The sequence below is a fragment of the Hirundo rustica genome, chromosome 5 (genome assembly GCF_015227805.2).
Source record: "Hirundo rustica isolate bHirRus1 chromosome 5, bHirRus1.pri.v3, whole genome shotgun sequence".
NCBI lineage: Eukaryota > Metazoa > Chordata > Aves > Passeriformes > Hirundinidae > Hirundo > Hirundo rustica.
The window spans coordinates 23,042,190-23,057,967 of NC_053454.1; the positions used below are offsets into that span (position 1 = coordinate 23,042,190).

General features: G+C 36.1%; 1 protein-coding gene across 13 annotated transcripts in view; it reads left to right on the plus strand.

Annotated features, from left to right (window-relative positions):
- Positions 1–15,445, plus strand: part of N4BP2 (NEDD4 binding protein 2) — a 54,641-nt gene extending 39,196 nt beyond the window's left edge. For all 13 annotated transcript variants that reach the window (XM_040064169.2, XM_040064164.2, XM_040064174.2 and 10 more), the window contains 9 exons: positions 866–951; positions 1,669–1,711; positions 2,707–2,942; positions 4,365–4,483; positions 5,771–5,909; positions 6,014–6,199; positions 8,429–8,597; positions 10,406–10,529; positions 11,287–15,445. In XM_040064169.2, coding sequence (XP_039920103.1) covers positions 866–951; positions 1,669–1,711; positions 2,707–2,942; positions 4,365–4,483; positions 5,771–5,909; positions 6,014–6,199; positions 8,429–8,597; positions 10,406–10,529; positions 11,287–11,332 — 1,148 coding nt within the window. In that variant the 3' untranslated portion in view covers positions 11,333–15,445. The remainder of the gene's footprint in view (positions 1–865; positions 952–1,668; positions 1,712–2,706; positions 2,943–4,364; positions 4,484–5,770; positions 5,910–6,013; positions 6,200–8,428; positions 8,598–10,405; positions 10,530–11,286) is intronic.
- Positions 15,446–15,778: the final 333 nt, after the last annotated feature.

Genomic DNA, 15,778 nt, shown 5'->3' on the forward strand with positions numbered 1-15,778 from the left:
GGCAGCTTGAATATGCATCTCAGAAGTTAGAGTGATAGAAAAAGGAAAAAAGAAAATAGTAATATACAACTTGATGTTTTTCTCTCATTTTTCCCCACACTTTTTTTTTCTGGTTTCCATCTTTCATCTTGAAGATTGCTTTATGTGAAACCCTGCATACCTGATTTATTGGTGGGTTTGATTGCTGACCTCTCTGCCTTACATGCCTACCTCCTTGGAAAAAAAAAAGTTTGCTTTTTATAGCAGAAAAGGGGTTTTTTTGTGTCTGAAGTATGCCCAATTTTTTTATTTGATGCATACATACTTCTTGCTTTTTTTGTTTTTGGAAGGGTGAGAAACATCCTTTTTAGGAAAAAGAGCTTTTGTTATGATTCCATTATCATTCCCGCTGTTTCCTTCAGAGTTTGGGGGGATGCTTGGAGTTTGTTTCTCAGAGTTTTGTGTGTTGGAAAGGAGGGATGTGACTGCTGTTGGGCTGTGGTGGGTGTGTTGTACAGAAAAGCAGTTGCCATGTGGATTGCAATGGAATAGGGGGAATCACAGTTTCATGGATGAAACTGTTGTTTTCAATTAACAATGGCTTTAGAAAAGAAGGGTCTGCTAGAAAAATGGAAAGCAGGAGGAAAAATACAGCTGTCCAGTTAGTCATATTTCAACAAGACACAGTTAATGTTATGCTTTTGAAGACTTGAAAACAATTTCTGTGGGATGCTTTTCTTTGTTTAGAAGTTCTTTTTTCAGGCATGATCAGTTTATGTAGAATCTCCAAAGTTAAAATTAATAAGTCTAAGATACTGCACTTTAATTACTTATATAAGTTTTTATAGAATGCTTTTAATGAATATTTTCTCCTTTGTTCCACAAGGATCGCTAACTGTTGAGGATTGTGTGGTTCATATTGATCTGAATTTGGCAAAAGTGATTCATGAAAAATGGAAAGAATCTATTCTGGTCAGTAGATTTCTCGCTTATGATACGGTGTGGCATGCCTGTGTTTTATCAGACCATTTGTCTCCATATGTTTTGGTCTAAAGATGTTATCTTTGCAAGAACAATGATAAAATGTAATAGTAGTTTGTAAAATGGATGGAGTGTATCCATATGTCATAATCATTGGAGCTATTGAAAGACGTTTTACAGGATGTGATCAGTACCTCGTCATGAAAACAAGATTCTTAAAAAAGAAGGATCACAGTGCACAGTTTCACTACAAGATTGATTAAAAATGCTACTGGCCAAAAATCCTTATTGTTTTTTATGACCTGTAAAAACAGTTTTATGAATTCAGTTTTATGAATTATTCTGTATACAAAACATCTCCATGTGCAATAACTGACATGAGTTCTCTAACCTGTGTTCCTTCACAGCTCTGTAAGACTTGGAATGTCTTTTGGCAAAATTTTTGTTTGGTTTATATAATTAAGGCTTTGAAGTCTTAGCGATGGGGGCATGCTTCTCTGGTTTGATGTGTTTTTAGAAAGATAATTCTAGCTTACAAATGTCACTTCATAATTATTTTTCCTAAATATATTTATTTTAAAATACTGAATCTTTGAGAAATACAGTGAGACCTTATTTTAAAATTTCTTCAATTAGAAGCTAACACTGCAAAGTTTTCATGCAAAATTCATAACTTATAACATTCCTGATTTTACTATTTTTATTTAGAAGCGTCAGAGGAGAGATGAATCGTGTAAGTTGTCTGCAGAAGGTATGTTGTGTATTTCTTTTAATTGTAAAAATACTTAATGCTCATTATAAAAGTATTTAATTGTTTGAAACATAAGGTTGCAAATACTCCATCCGTGAAAAATGAGGACTTTATTTAGTAGGCTGAATTTTATTGCCATGTGATCCATTTATCAATCTCTTAAGACAGCGTGGGGAAGGGGACAGAAGTTAATTATAAGCAGAATCACTAGTTCCAGATAAAGCCTAGGATTCTGTGTCATTCAGAAAGCTTAGAGAAGCTCTGGTGGAAGCAGACAGCTGTTTGGTAGGAATTCTCTGTGGCAAGAAAAGGAGCAACCAGAGAATTACTAGCCAAGTAAGATTTCTGCAGGTGAGGAAGGGAGGTAGGGAATAGAACATTCACATGTTGTTTGTCATGGGTGATTTTAGCAGGAAGATGGATGCCTTGTTCAAAAAGTGTTAACATCTCTCATAATCCAGTTTTCATTCAGCTTACAGAAGAAATGTCCTTCTATTGCAGAACCCCACTGCAGACTTGGATTGCAGTGTGGGTGCAAACTAATGACCAAGCAGTGCTGTTGCCATTAAGTTAAACATTAACTTGTAGAAGCATAAAACCAGATTGTTAAGCATCTTTCCTTAAGTTATAGAAGAAAGGCAGGTAAACGTACAAGTTAGTGATTATTTTATAAAAACAAACAGCCCCACACTTAATGCATGTGCAAGGTGGTTTACAGCTGTTAGATGTGTCTTAGCACTTGCAAATATGGTGAGGAAGTCTGGTGGTTTTCTTTTGTTTCACAAAATAAAGGTGATCAGACACTCTTTGGAAAATGGAAGTGCAGCAGATGAAAGCAATGTGTTGGTTTCTGTTTTAGCGTTAATAATCTTGTTTTATCAAAACTCAAACTGTATAGGTTGTAAAACTTGTCTTAATTATTGTGGCATTTAATGTATATATAAGCTAGTAAGTGTTTTGTCACCCTACTTTTACTGCTTTTAAATGTCCTACAGTGATGCAGCAGATAGATACGGATGACTCAGAAGCGCTGTTATCTCAGAATGAAGACAGCAGAATACAGCAGAAAAAATCAAGTTCGGCTGCAGACACATCTAATGATATACAGACAAAAACCCCAGCAACATCAGACGTTTTTCCATTTATGGATCACTGGAATGCTCAGATTCAAAAAGTTTCTCTCAGACAAATAATTTCTGAAGAAATAGCAATGCAAGAGAGAGAGGACCTGGTATGGATAGCACCATTTTAATAATGTGGTTTAGATTCATTCCTGTAAAATAGAGTATATCTTATTTGGTGACTCATCCCTGTGCTGCTGACTACAGCTTGGACTTGTGAGGCAAATGCTTGCCAGTTGGTATTGTGGATTACTGTGATACAGGAGTTTGCTTGAGGTAGATGATTCTTTTTGAAAAATGCAGTCTCATTTAGAATGTAATATTTTGATTGTTTCACAAATGGATTGTGCTGCATTTCACTATCCAAGTTAGCTTTGGTGTTTGGTTGAATTGTTTTTTGGTTGCTCAGCTAAAACCAAAGACCCATATGATCTTCCATGCTTTTTATTGTGACAGCAATATCAAAAAAAGTTCTTAGTTGACTCCATGCCTTGTTTGTTTAGAAGCATACTGAATTTGTTGTAATTTTTTTTGTTATTGTTAGGAGAACCCCAAACATTCCTAACAAATGAGACATTAAAATAAGTACTTGAGGTTAATCAAGTTTCACTTCTCAGCCACTTCTCAGCAAACAGTAACTCTTTAACAGACTATCATTAGTTCTTTTCCATGCGTAGTTCCCACACCCTGCCTGTTTGGCTTGTGCCTGATAGTGCCCTCTACTGCCCCACCGATGTTCAGAACAGGCGTTCTTATTTTTAATAGTCTCTGATAAGCGGCTGTCTTAAAGCAGAGGAGCTCTGAACCGGTGTAGAAAGTTGTATGAATTGGCCTGTACTTGGAAAATGGCTTGTGGATTCTTTCTTTGAGCTGCATGTATGTGCCCTACAGATAACAGCTACTGTCATGTCCACAGCTTTATTTTCAGTTTGGATTCATGGAGCTTGGCTTTATTTTGACCACTTTTTTGCTTTTTTTTTTTTTTTAATATGAATATTGGAACAATCAGTACAATTGATTCTAGGCTATAATTATGTCATCTTCTCAGATGACTTCACAAGTAAGAATATTTATTACAGCCAGAGCTTTAGATACATCATAAACAAAATTGTTTATGCTACTTAATAATAAAGTGTTGTTTCAACCCAGGCCCTCAGTATAGAGAAAAGAGGTGGACTTTGCACAAGCTTAGCACTGGACTAGATGGACTGGCAGGGAATAAATTCCAAAAATTAAATCTCTCCTAAAAAATCCTTATTTTACTTTGTCCAAATGATGAGGGAGCTCCAGTTGCATTACTTCAAAAGACTGCAGAGTACTGCAGTGATGTATAATACAACTCAGCCATCCTTACTTTATGCTGATAGGTGTGGCAGGCTGATATGGCATGTTGTCACTGCTGTGGGTGCGTACCAACAGAGTAGATACTTTTTAAATCATAAAAAATAATGGCAAAGTTGGATTGGCTCCACCTTTACTGTATTTTGTTCTAATCAAGAACTTGTAATATATTTCTTTTGTCTTCTGGGTAGAATCGTGTTCCTTCTACAGCTAGAAAAGACTGTGCTGCTAAACTAAAGGAGAAGCAACTTTTTGAGATGTTTCCAACTATTAATCAAAATTTCTTAATGGATGTCTTCAGGGACAATAAGTAAGAAATCTTTTTACTTCTTTGTAAAAATGGTGCTCAGTTACAGTTGTAAATATTGAGAGTTAAGATACTAATAAAGAATGTCTTTTTCCAAAGTAGCACTTTCTGTTAGTCTAAATAAAGGCAAAACTAGCTGATCTTAAAGACAAAAAGGGTATAAGACACATTTGTTTTTACTGAGAAATAGACAGTTTCTTTCACTGGGAGAAGAGTGTCTCTGGTATTCACTGACTGTCAGTGGAACTGCATACTTTCCCAAGAGCTGAGGTTAAAATCTAGTGGGAGAAATTAGTGGGTGTGGTAATAGTAGGTTCACAGGACATGGCATCTGCCCAAGAGGAAAACACTACCATCACTTGGTGTTACCTGTGAGTAGCTTCCTGGGTACTACAGCTGCTCTGAAGGAATGAGCCATTTCCTCATCTCTTCCTGCTGACATTCTCTTTCTCTCTTTTGCATTATGTTTCTGGGACATGTGTCTACTTTCTTAAATACACATTTCTGAGAAATGAACTTTTTTTTTTTTGAGAAAAACATTTTTTTTCATCCTTGGCCATTTGAATGTCTGTCTCTACATATGGGTTTGCATACCTACTTGTCAGTCATGCTGCTCATCCAGGTTGTTGTAAAAATCTTTCCTTTTTAAAATATATCCTTCATCCATTTCTATAACTCAAACATTTCACCATCTCATTTTTCACATTTGAAATTGTCTTCATAGTGTTGCTTTTCCCAAATCTTTCTTTACTTTCCATCAGTCTGCTCTTGTTAGCTTACTAAAGAGCAAGAATAAAGAAGAAAAAGGGCGTATTAGAAATCTGTTGGCAACTGATGTCTTAATTAAATTTGATAACAAAGTTTGACTAAAAATACAAGGATTTTCCCTCATTAGGGTTTCAGAAAACTGAGCTTGTTTTAAATTAGTTTGAACTATGTAACCCTGACCAGAGAAGATTTAAGATTAACTATCTTACCCAGCCCAAAGAGCAGTGCTTATTAATATCCCTTTGATTAAGGTAGGATGCAATTTATTTCAGTACGTAATTTGCCTTTTAATGTTCAAGTGCCCCTCAGTTAACAACCAAGACTGCATGTGTGTTGGTGCCAGTAATGCCCTACAAGGAGTCTGCAAGCCTTTTCTTTAATAAGCTGGAATATTCCATTCCAGTGTTTATTTTCATTGTAATCTAGTTCTGTAACAATATCAAGGTTTGTTATATTGAATTTAGATAAATACAGCAGCTATTATGTATTTGTAAAGTCACAGATTTTATTTATTCTTTTCAGCTACTCTTTAGAACAAACCGAACAGTTTCTGAACTGTGTTCTGGAGGCAGATCCTGTAAAAACAGTTATAGCTCAAGAATGTGTGCAGCAAAATGAAATTGTTTCTTCCTACAGTGCTGCAAAGAACCGTGAGAAGAAGGTACTTACATTTTTTTAAAACCATAGTTACAAACATAGCCAAAACTAAACTAATGAAAACACCCAGCAATGCATCTGTAACTTTAACAATGCAAATTCCTACAGGCAAAAAAAAGTAAGGAAGAGGATGATCCTTTATGTGAAATGTTTCAAGACTTTGAGTATCCACAATATGAAGATTTAAGAGCAGAAGCTTTTTGTCACCAGCAAAAGAGACAGGAATGTTTGAAAAAGGCTGGGGAGGCGTATCGCATGGGTATGAAGCCTGTGGCAGCATTTTATGCACATCAGGTAAACAATAACATTGTGCTTTTTGTCTGAACTTAGGGAGGTACTTAAACACTGAATTGGAAGTGATAAGGAAAACATCATGCCTACTAGAGTTGATGAATTTGGTCACTGTTCCCCGTGTGTTATATTGATAATCACAAGTGAATTCACTTCCACTAGTAATGATACTGGCACAGGAAGCTAATGTAACCAAATTTGGTGTGAGACCACGTGAAAGGTGATAATCGAGTGCTTAGTCACACGTGCTCCTTTGTCTTGGATGTCTCTCACATCACATCACATACTTGTAAACACCAAGATTTGTGTCCAGGTGGTCTGGGTAGGTTCACTGGATTGTACTGTGGACTGCAACAAACATAATTTCTTGAATCCTCTGTATATGTTGGTGCTGAACTGTTTTTAGACGCATCTTCTGTACTTTGTAGGAGTCAGACAGGTGTTAAGATGTCATCTTTTGCTGCAGAGTCTTGCTTGCTTCATCCTCCATAAATCTTGGGCAAGATTGCTGCCTGCTGACTTCGTTTCTTCATTCTGACTATCTTTATGGCTACAGTCTGTCTTGGGTTGGGATAAATGAGGTGTGTATGTCGTGCTTTTCACGATACATCTGACGATGGAGTGTAGATCTGCTGCTGTTCAGTCTTGCGTGCTCTGGCCTTGCAACACAGGCTCTTTGGCCTTGATTCAGGCACATTTCTTAGTATGTACCAGTTTGAGTACTGCTGATCGGTGCTGTTGATCATACTCTTTGTTTTAAGACTCATCTCTTCTTGTAATCAAAGTTCCATTACACTGGTTTCTTGGTGCCTTCACAAGAGACCCCTCCCTTGACATCACGCTTAAAAAATCTGTTACAAATATCTTCAAAGGCTGTAGTTTTCCCCTCATCTAATAGCATATAAAAAATTGGTAAGAATTCACATTATGGAAGCATATAATTCTAAACTTTGATTGTATTATGACAGAACAAAAATGTAATAATAAATCACTTGAATTTGCTTATTCAAAAAACTTTCATGCAAGTGGTATAACTTTAAATATTTAGATTGTTACTGTGCATGTAGGAAATACTGATTATCAGTCTTTATTATGAACCTTTTATGTTTTTCATATATTCTTGAAGTTTTGAGACAAAGGTCTGCAGGATTTTAAACAGAAATGTAATTTCAAGTCCTGTTACTTTTGTTCTTATCCATAAGAACAAATACAGTCTATTGTAAATCTGTTGAAATTTATTTATTATATACTTTCCTTAGGTAATAAAAAGGCTAACTAGCTACCTTTATTCATAAAAAATACTTTATGCCTGGTGGCCTTTGTCTTGGGAATCCTTTGCAAGCGAGTTACAGAGCTGCTGTCTTGGGTCTGACACTAATACACTTCAGATGATCCATTTTAAGAAAGTGTAACACAGACTTTCACTTCTGTTCTCTTGAGCCTTTGTCAGTCCAATACCTGGAGTTAAATCTTCCATTCCTTTTCAGACTGTGCCTACAGATCTTCAAGGATATAATTTGTTGCTTTGATCTCTCAGCTGTTATTATTGCAAGGTTCATGGGAAGGAGTTGGTACTCGTACACTTTGTAAGGTGACTAACTGTACTGCTCCTTGCCCTCATTCCAGAAGGGACTTACTGACCTTGTCAGTCATAAAAGATGTCAAAAGTATTAGGAGAGATAATAGGCATTATTATTATTGTTATTATTCGTGTTTACCCTTGCCTTGTCTGAAATTTTGGGAATGCATTCAGAAGAATTAACCTCAAATACAACAGTCAACAGGCTTTTCCTAATCTGTTGGGCAGTTTTCCTGACACTGTTTCATTATAATTTTAGCAAAATACGTGCAGGAAATAAAAATCTATTGTTAGGAAAATAAACCTGTAACTCAGTATGGAGTGTAACTTTTTAGCTTATGTAAAGACTTTATGATTTTGTGCCTTTTCTGCCTCTTTTTTCTCCTTGCAAGGCTTTTGTTACACTGTCTTCTTTGTGCCAGCTTTGAGTAGTTTCTCACAGATTTCATGAAATCTGCTTGTGAGTAGGTCAAAAGAAGATTTCATGATGCTCTCACTGAGCATCTTGCAGAAGTTCTGCTAGTATTACAAATTTTACTGGTTCAAACTTGAACTAAAAGCACCCTACCAGTGCTGTCATTTTGAAACCACTGACCAGTGTGGAGCTTAAATTATTTTTCAGTGTGTAATAGTCACTGTGCTTATGAATAAAGGGTCGTCTTCATGAGCAGAAGATGAAGGAAGCTAACCATGCTGCTGCTGTGCAAATCTTTGAGAGAGTAAATACTTCGTTGCTGCCTATGAATGTGTTGGATTTGCATGGTCTCCATGTGGATGAAGCTGTGAATCAGTTGTCCAGAGTGCTGCAGGAGAAAAGTGAAGGTAGGGTTTAGGTAATAATTCTTGCCTCCTAAAAATGATTCTCATTTTCTATTAAGAAATCATGATACATGGCAATATTACAGGGAATGAATGTGCTTTAATAACATGTACGTTAAAAACAACTAGGCTTTGTGTTGTCTTGTTTTCAAAGAGTCTTGTTTTCATTTCACCGCAGTGGAATTGGGTTTTTTTGACATGACAATGATTCTTGTTGCTTTCTGTCTTGCCCCCCTCCCCCTGCTTCTTTGTAAATCTTCTTCCTTCTATTTAGCCCTTTTTTAATTACTGTTATTGAATACTTGGTCTGTCCTTCCTGACACTTTTAACTGAGGTGATGATACAAACATACGTGTCACCATTGCATTGCTTTGTCACAACTATGTTGCTTCTAGAATCTTAGATGAAAATTTACTGTGTTGGAATTCTAACCACAATGGTGACATTGTTTTCAACTTCAACATGAAAGTGTGAGATTTGAGTTACCTTTCAGAAACTTCTGTATCAGTTTGCTGGCAGCATTGCTTGAGATCAGAATACTCTTGCTTCCAGAAATGTCATTTTATGCAGTTTTGCTTGAGAGCTCATTTTTTCTCATAGTGGAGAGTTCAAGTACTTCATTAGTGTCCATGCTGTAAAAAGATAAATTTTCTGCATTACTAGTTTACCCTCTAAATTTAAGCACACTAGGAATGCTTCTATAACAAATATTTCTTACACAAGGTACTGCTGCACAAACCTGATTTTTTGAATCAGCTACTCCACAGAATATAAATAAAAGTGTTCAGGGGGGCTTTAGATAACCCTTGTCTTTCAATATGCATCAGCGATAATAAAGTTCCGTTATCTCGTGCAATTCTTGCGATGACATTTGTGTAATTTAAACTGTAACCTAATGCTTTTTAGAACTAAATTTCCAAAACTGGACTTAAATCAGGAATGCTGAAATTGATAGTAGGGACTCTGTTCGTCTATTCACCTAAATCTAAAAAAAGTTAATTTCACTGTACATACATTGGAAAAGGATCAATAATGGAAACATTTTTGCTGGCAGAATTAACAGTAAATTAATAGAAAATTTAAATTAAGTTATGGTGTGGGGGAGAGTAGATGATGAAACACATCATGTGAACTGATAATTCCAAACTGGAAAATCTTGACTAGTTGTGAGAATCCAGTTTAGTTTATTTTTTCCCACTTTTTCACACTCTTCATCAATATAGGTTGCTGTTATCTCTGGGAAGAGAGCAATTTCTTTTGTTATCAGGGCTAAGTGCCCTAATAAAACTCATGGAATATGTTGATTTGTTGATTTCCATGCTCCGACATAGCAGAAGAAATAACATGACATAAGTGTCAAAAACTGGATATTTTCTTTCTTCTTAATTTCTTTATTCAATAAAATGTTATTTCTTTATTCACATTAAGTATTAAATGTGAAACAATACAGAAGCACCACTTAAAAATTCAGTGAACGACATCCAACTCTTTTAATTTTGCAGTTTAAATTTATATCACAGAATGTAAATTCCAATTGAATATTAGATGAAGAAACAGTAAAGCTTCTATGAAACTGGAAGGATTTTATGATGATCACAATATGCCTCTTGCAAGCAATCTAGATTTTAAAAGTTCGACTTTTTCAGAACAGGGAAAAATTGCCATTTGTATCTGAAATATGCATGTCAGCCTGGGAAAAGAAAGCTCTAAATGAGTAGTGAGAGTTTGCAGAAGAATGCATGGAAGGGTTATACTGAATGCCAAGTCTCTGCTGAGGAAAGCTTTAACCGTTACAATTCCTGCTGTTGCAGAGTACCAGCAGACTGGTGGTAAACCATATCTCAGTGTTATCACGGGAAGAGGAAGCCATAGTCAGGGAGGAGTTGCTCGCATCAGACCAGCAGCTATCAGATACCTCACAAGCCACAACTTCAGGTGAGTTTAGATTTTTGTTACTGATAATTTTTTTTTTCTTAACCCACATTTAACTAACTGAAAATTGAAGTTTAGTTTTAAAATGCTGTTAAACTACTACACAGATTACGGCAGGTCTACTGTTCCAGATTAAATTAAGTCGGTTGTTTCACAAATCCAGTGTAGCTGTGTAGCACCTATTAAATGTTAGATCCTTTTCTCTGAGATAGTTTAATTCCATATTTCCATTCAAGATTGCTAGCTTTACCGTGCAAAGTTGTTAATCCTGCTTTTTATTGGTTTCCAATACTTGCATTTGTGCTCAGTTTATGAGGGATAGCAGTTTAGTAAGTCTGGGCTGTGTTTGCTGTTTTTTATATAGAGCAGTGTAGGAAGGTGAGTATGAAGGTGACACTCGAAAACATCATTTCCTTCTTTGCTTCTACCAAATAGAAGGATGAAAATCCATTTCAAAAGAAGAGGGAATGAAAGGGGAACAGGAATAGAGAAACAGAATTAATATAACCAAGAATATTGGGCAGCTTTTTCTTTACTCAGATCTTCATCTTAGTTTCTGCTTTTTCCAGGTCTTCATATCTCCAGACACTGAAAAATCCTCCTTCAGTGTCACATCTGAGGATATAATGCTGATTTCCTGACTCCCATGCCTATATACTTGACTGAGAACCTTCATACTTCCATATGTTTGATGAGAATTTAAAGTGATGGCATTGCATACAGTTTACATGTTGAAGCTTCTTTTTTTCTTGTTTCATAGGTTCACAGAAATAAAACCAGGCTGCCTGAAAGTCATGCTGAATTGAGAAAGTTGTGGAAGGAGGAATATAGAAACCGAGGTGTCAGATGACTGCCGGGTAACAGAAAAAAACCCCTGTGTTTTGAACAACTGCACTGGTATTTTGTAATGTGTTTTAAAGGGTGATATTTTATGAGAACTGGTCTCAATTTACAGCAAGTGGATTTGTCAGTATGTTTCCAATAAATTTTTGTGTGAAATTGATCCTTTTTTGAACCTGCAAACAAGATACTTAGAAGGATTTGAAGTCTCAGAAATGCCGATGAAGAATTTTGCTGAGAAACATACTACGTTTTTAAGGGAAGTTAAGGTACAGTTTTTAATATAACTGTCTTTTTAGCATACCTAATCTGACTTTTTACCCTTGCACATGTTGATTGCTGTGGCTTCTGTACCTCTAAAACATATTATCTTGTACCAAGTTATTTTGTAATTCAGAACTTTGTGGTAAACCAACCCTTCAGAAGAGCAAAGGAGAGGCTGAAACTGGTTAACTACTGGTATTTCAAATCCAGTTACATCTGGGTGCTGAGTATTTCCAGGTTTCTTAAAAAATCTGGTGTCTTTTTAGTGATTATGTTATAATGGGTTGACCAGTTCTGTTATCTTTACTTCATTCTAAACTTCTCCAGATACTGAAGGAAGTTGCATATAAGGCCTGTGCATTAAGGCTAGCTGTGTGTTTGGTAATTTGACAGATTCAGTGTGATCTCTTAAAGGGAAAAACACAATGCTGTTATTCAGTCTCTTTTGGAGATCCCCCTACTGAATTAAAATTGTTTCTTACTTTGTGGCTTTTTAAATGCAGCAAATGCAGTACTGTTTCCCTTTACAAGTGTCTAGTAATGATGTCTTCATTCTCTGTGTATTGTTGGTGATTTCCTTGTAGAAAATATGATCATGAGATATTTTAAATGTATTTTTTTAACATCAAAGTGAATGCCAATATTGCAATAGTAATTGCCGAACTGGAAAATCTGTGAGTGCAAAAGTTAACTCTGATTTTGGTGGTGTTGCATCAGCGTCTAGAAATATCTGTGTAAAAAACCAAAACAACATTAAAAATCCCAAACAAAACCCTTCAAAATGAAATATAAGCATCTGTACTTAGGCAAGTGTTTCCAGCAAACAATCAGAACACTTTTTTAATAGAAATATCTTCTAGAATGCATTGCTGTTTTTATTGACGTCTTTGCCTCCTGAAAGGCATATGAATTTTTGTTGTAAGGCTTTTTCAGAAGAGGTGTGGGTCATGTATTAGGAATAATATTAATGGATTAAGGATTAATGTGAAGAGTTTTTTAATTTTTAACTACTTTGCAGTAAATTTTATCCAAGAACTACATGCACATAGAGTTTGTATATGAATCCATATGTGTGTGTAAGTTCTGCAATTTGTATGCGTGAGTACTAATGAACAAAGAACGTCTGTGAGAAAAGCTGTCCACAGAAATAGGTTTCACTTGAAAACGTGTCTGTGTAAGTTGCTGACAGGCTGAAAGACATGATGTTTCCTGAATATATCTGTATTTACTCTAATACATACACAGTGAATATGATGCATGATAGACTTTAAAATGAGTTTTTCATGCTTCAGCAGATACAGTAATCTTTTCCTGGTGATTTCAAGTGGAAGAATAGCTTGAATAATACTTAATCAAAGGGACTCTTTCTATAATAACAGACTGCCATAATAAGTTTCATATTTTTTGTGGGTAGTTAGTTCATCTGAATTGTCTTTTCTCTGTTTCCTTCTCTCTGCACTGGGAATCAGTGGGTAAAATAGATCTGTCGTCCCCAAACAGCACTATCAGCACTATTTCTGCCACTGCATGATGTCCTGTGTGGTGAAGCCCACACTCCATCCTCGGTGACAGTGCCTAAAATGGACTGAGATGCCATTTAGGCTCTTGGCCTCAAGACAGTAGTTCAGACTATCACCTGTACAGGGTTGCAAATGCTAGAATTGTCTCAGTGGAGCCAAAATCTTTGTTTTGGACCAAGGAATGTCCTTCCTGAACAGGTTTTCCTTAGTGCTGCTGTTTATAACAAATGGAGTTGCAGCTCTCTGGGAAAGCTCTTTGCATTATAGTCCCTGTTGGTTGGCCTGGGTGGCTGTTGTGTGTTGAACTGCTTGGGTGAGCCCTACAGAGATGTGCCTGTCAACAGGGAAGTGCCAACACTTCTGGTTGTTTTGGGAGGCAGCCTGCTTCACTCAGCATATTCACACCATTCCCAATGTGGACAAAGACAGCTTCGATTTTAGTTCAAAAGACAAGCAGAAAAACTTGTCATCTTGCCCATCTGTTCATCATAGTCTAGTTGACAACTTTACCCTGGAGATGAGAAACACAGCTTTTTGCCTTCTTCTGGCTTAGCAAGTGGATGATGATCATTGCACTTGACTCTCACTTCCCCAGAAAATGGCTCTGACCAATGTGCTCGGGAATATTTTTGAAGTTGCCACTTCCTGAACCTCTTTCAAAATTACCAGTGCACACTAAAAGTGCAAGCTTAAGAGGACAAAAGATATTAAAGAATTAAAAAGTGCATAAACAGTCTCTGGAAGTGGGCTAGGACTTTTCAGAAAGGAGCTGTTCCTGGTGAGCTTCAGTGTCCTTTCATATTATTTTTTCATCCCTTAGTCCTATTTGGATAAATACATTAAAAATGTTCAGGATAAAATCAGCTCTGCCCAGTGCTAGGAGAATTTTTCTGCAGTCTGTTAAAGTCAGCAGCGAAATACACAGCTCAAGAGCAGTTTGGAATTATTTTCTCTCTTCCTCTCTTCATTGGCCTTCCTTGGGCTACAGGTTGAGGTTCACTAACATACTCTGAATGCCTTACCTGGTGTAAGTTGGTCATTCACCTAGCATCTGAACTTTGATGAGATGATGGCTTAAAATCATAACACTGGCAGAACCAGTCTTGCCTCTGTTGAAAATAATGACAGAGTCCCTATCAGCTTCAGCAACTCAAAATGAGGCACTGCAGTTGTACCTCAGAGAAAATATGATCCTCTGAAAGTTCTCAAGCACAAGCTTAAATACTGTGCTGAGCTGGATACAGAACAGGTCAGAAGATCAGTGCACAGACTAAAATACTTATTAAGTAGAGTTTTATCAGTAAGGATCTCCATGCCTTCAGCTACTTGCCAATATTCCAGAAAAACAACACTGGAGTTCTTGTATTTCTCTGACTGATTTTACAATGTATTCTGGGATGAATTCTTTGAAATATAATTATTTCAAAATGGGTTACGTTTTAGAAGTTCCTGTCTTTCTGATGTCTCTTGCAGTTACATCGGTGAGAATCTATGAGAATCCTGAGGTATTGTGTAAATTCTGTATCATCTTAAAATTAAAATAGCAGTATTGCCACCAGCACTCTGAAACAATGTGCAACTGTTAAAATTCAAATTTTGTGTACCACTTTCTATTGTATTCTTCAACAGCATGTGATTGTGATGGATGGTAGTGTTTAATATGTGACTTTTTGTATCTTAATTTACAAAACATTTTAATAGTTATCCCAAATTTTAATGTAGGAAAAGTGGTAATTTTTAATATACAAAATTAATTCTCTTGCTAACATTAATGAGTGATCTTAGAGTAAAAGCCAAAAAAAAGAGCCAGAGATGCAGTGAAGAAAGTTGTCTGAAGTAGTGACTGTTAAAAGTCATTTCAGGTGATTGTGAAGGTAGTAGGGCAAAAAGTTATTTTTAAAAATATTTCTGGATACCTTGACAATACTTAATGACTTTGGCTTTTGATTTTAATACCATGTGGTACACCCCCCATCAAAACCGAACCAAAGCCTAACTGTTCATACTATTTCAGCTAAATAAACTCTGCAAAGGATTAAATGACTAGATGTGAATATGCACATGAAAACACCTAGTATTGCAGATACCAATTGTAAAAGCTGTTAGGACCAGTACATTGGAAGATAAAAATTTCTATTTTTAAATGAAAATAAAAATTGATTTTTTTATTTGTATAAAGTTGTACTTTTGCTGTTAAATATAATTTTTTTTTTACTGAAATAGTTTTGTAATTTGCATTTAGAATTTCTAATATGAAAAGGAATTTACAAAATCTAGTTTAATAAAGGATTTTTGTCACAAGTATAGCCTTCTGTCTTTCCTTGGAAAACTATGTTTTAGCTTGTATCAGTTTTTTTCAAATAGTAGTCTTAAGAGTTCTGCATGAAACCCGCTTGCTTGGCTTCAGGATACCATCTGTAGGGAGATGAAGCAACCATCTGCAGACATAAAAAGGAACAGATTTGTGGCCTGAATTTCAGTGTTGCAAGTGCGAGCTGAATGCTCAAATTACTGAAAACGGGGGTCTTGGTTTCAGATTTTCCTTTGACCTGAAGTAGCTGAAGAGATGTTACTCCACACTAGGTTACTCGTGGGGGAGTGAGAGCAGTAGTGTATGTCAAGGGGCGG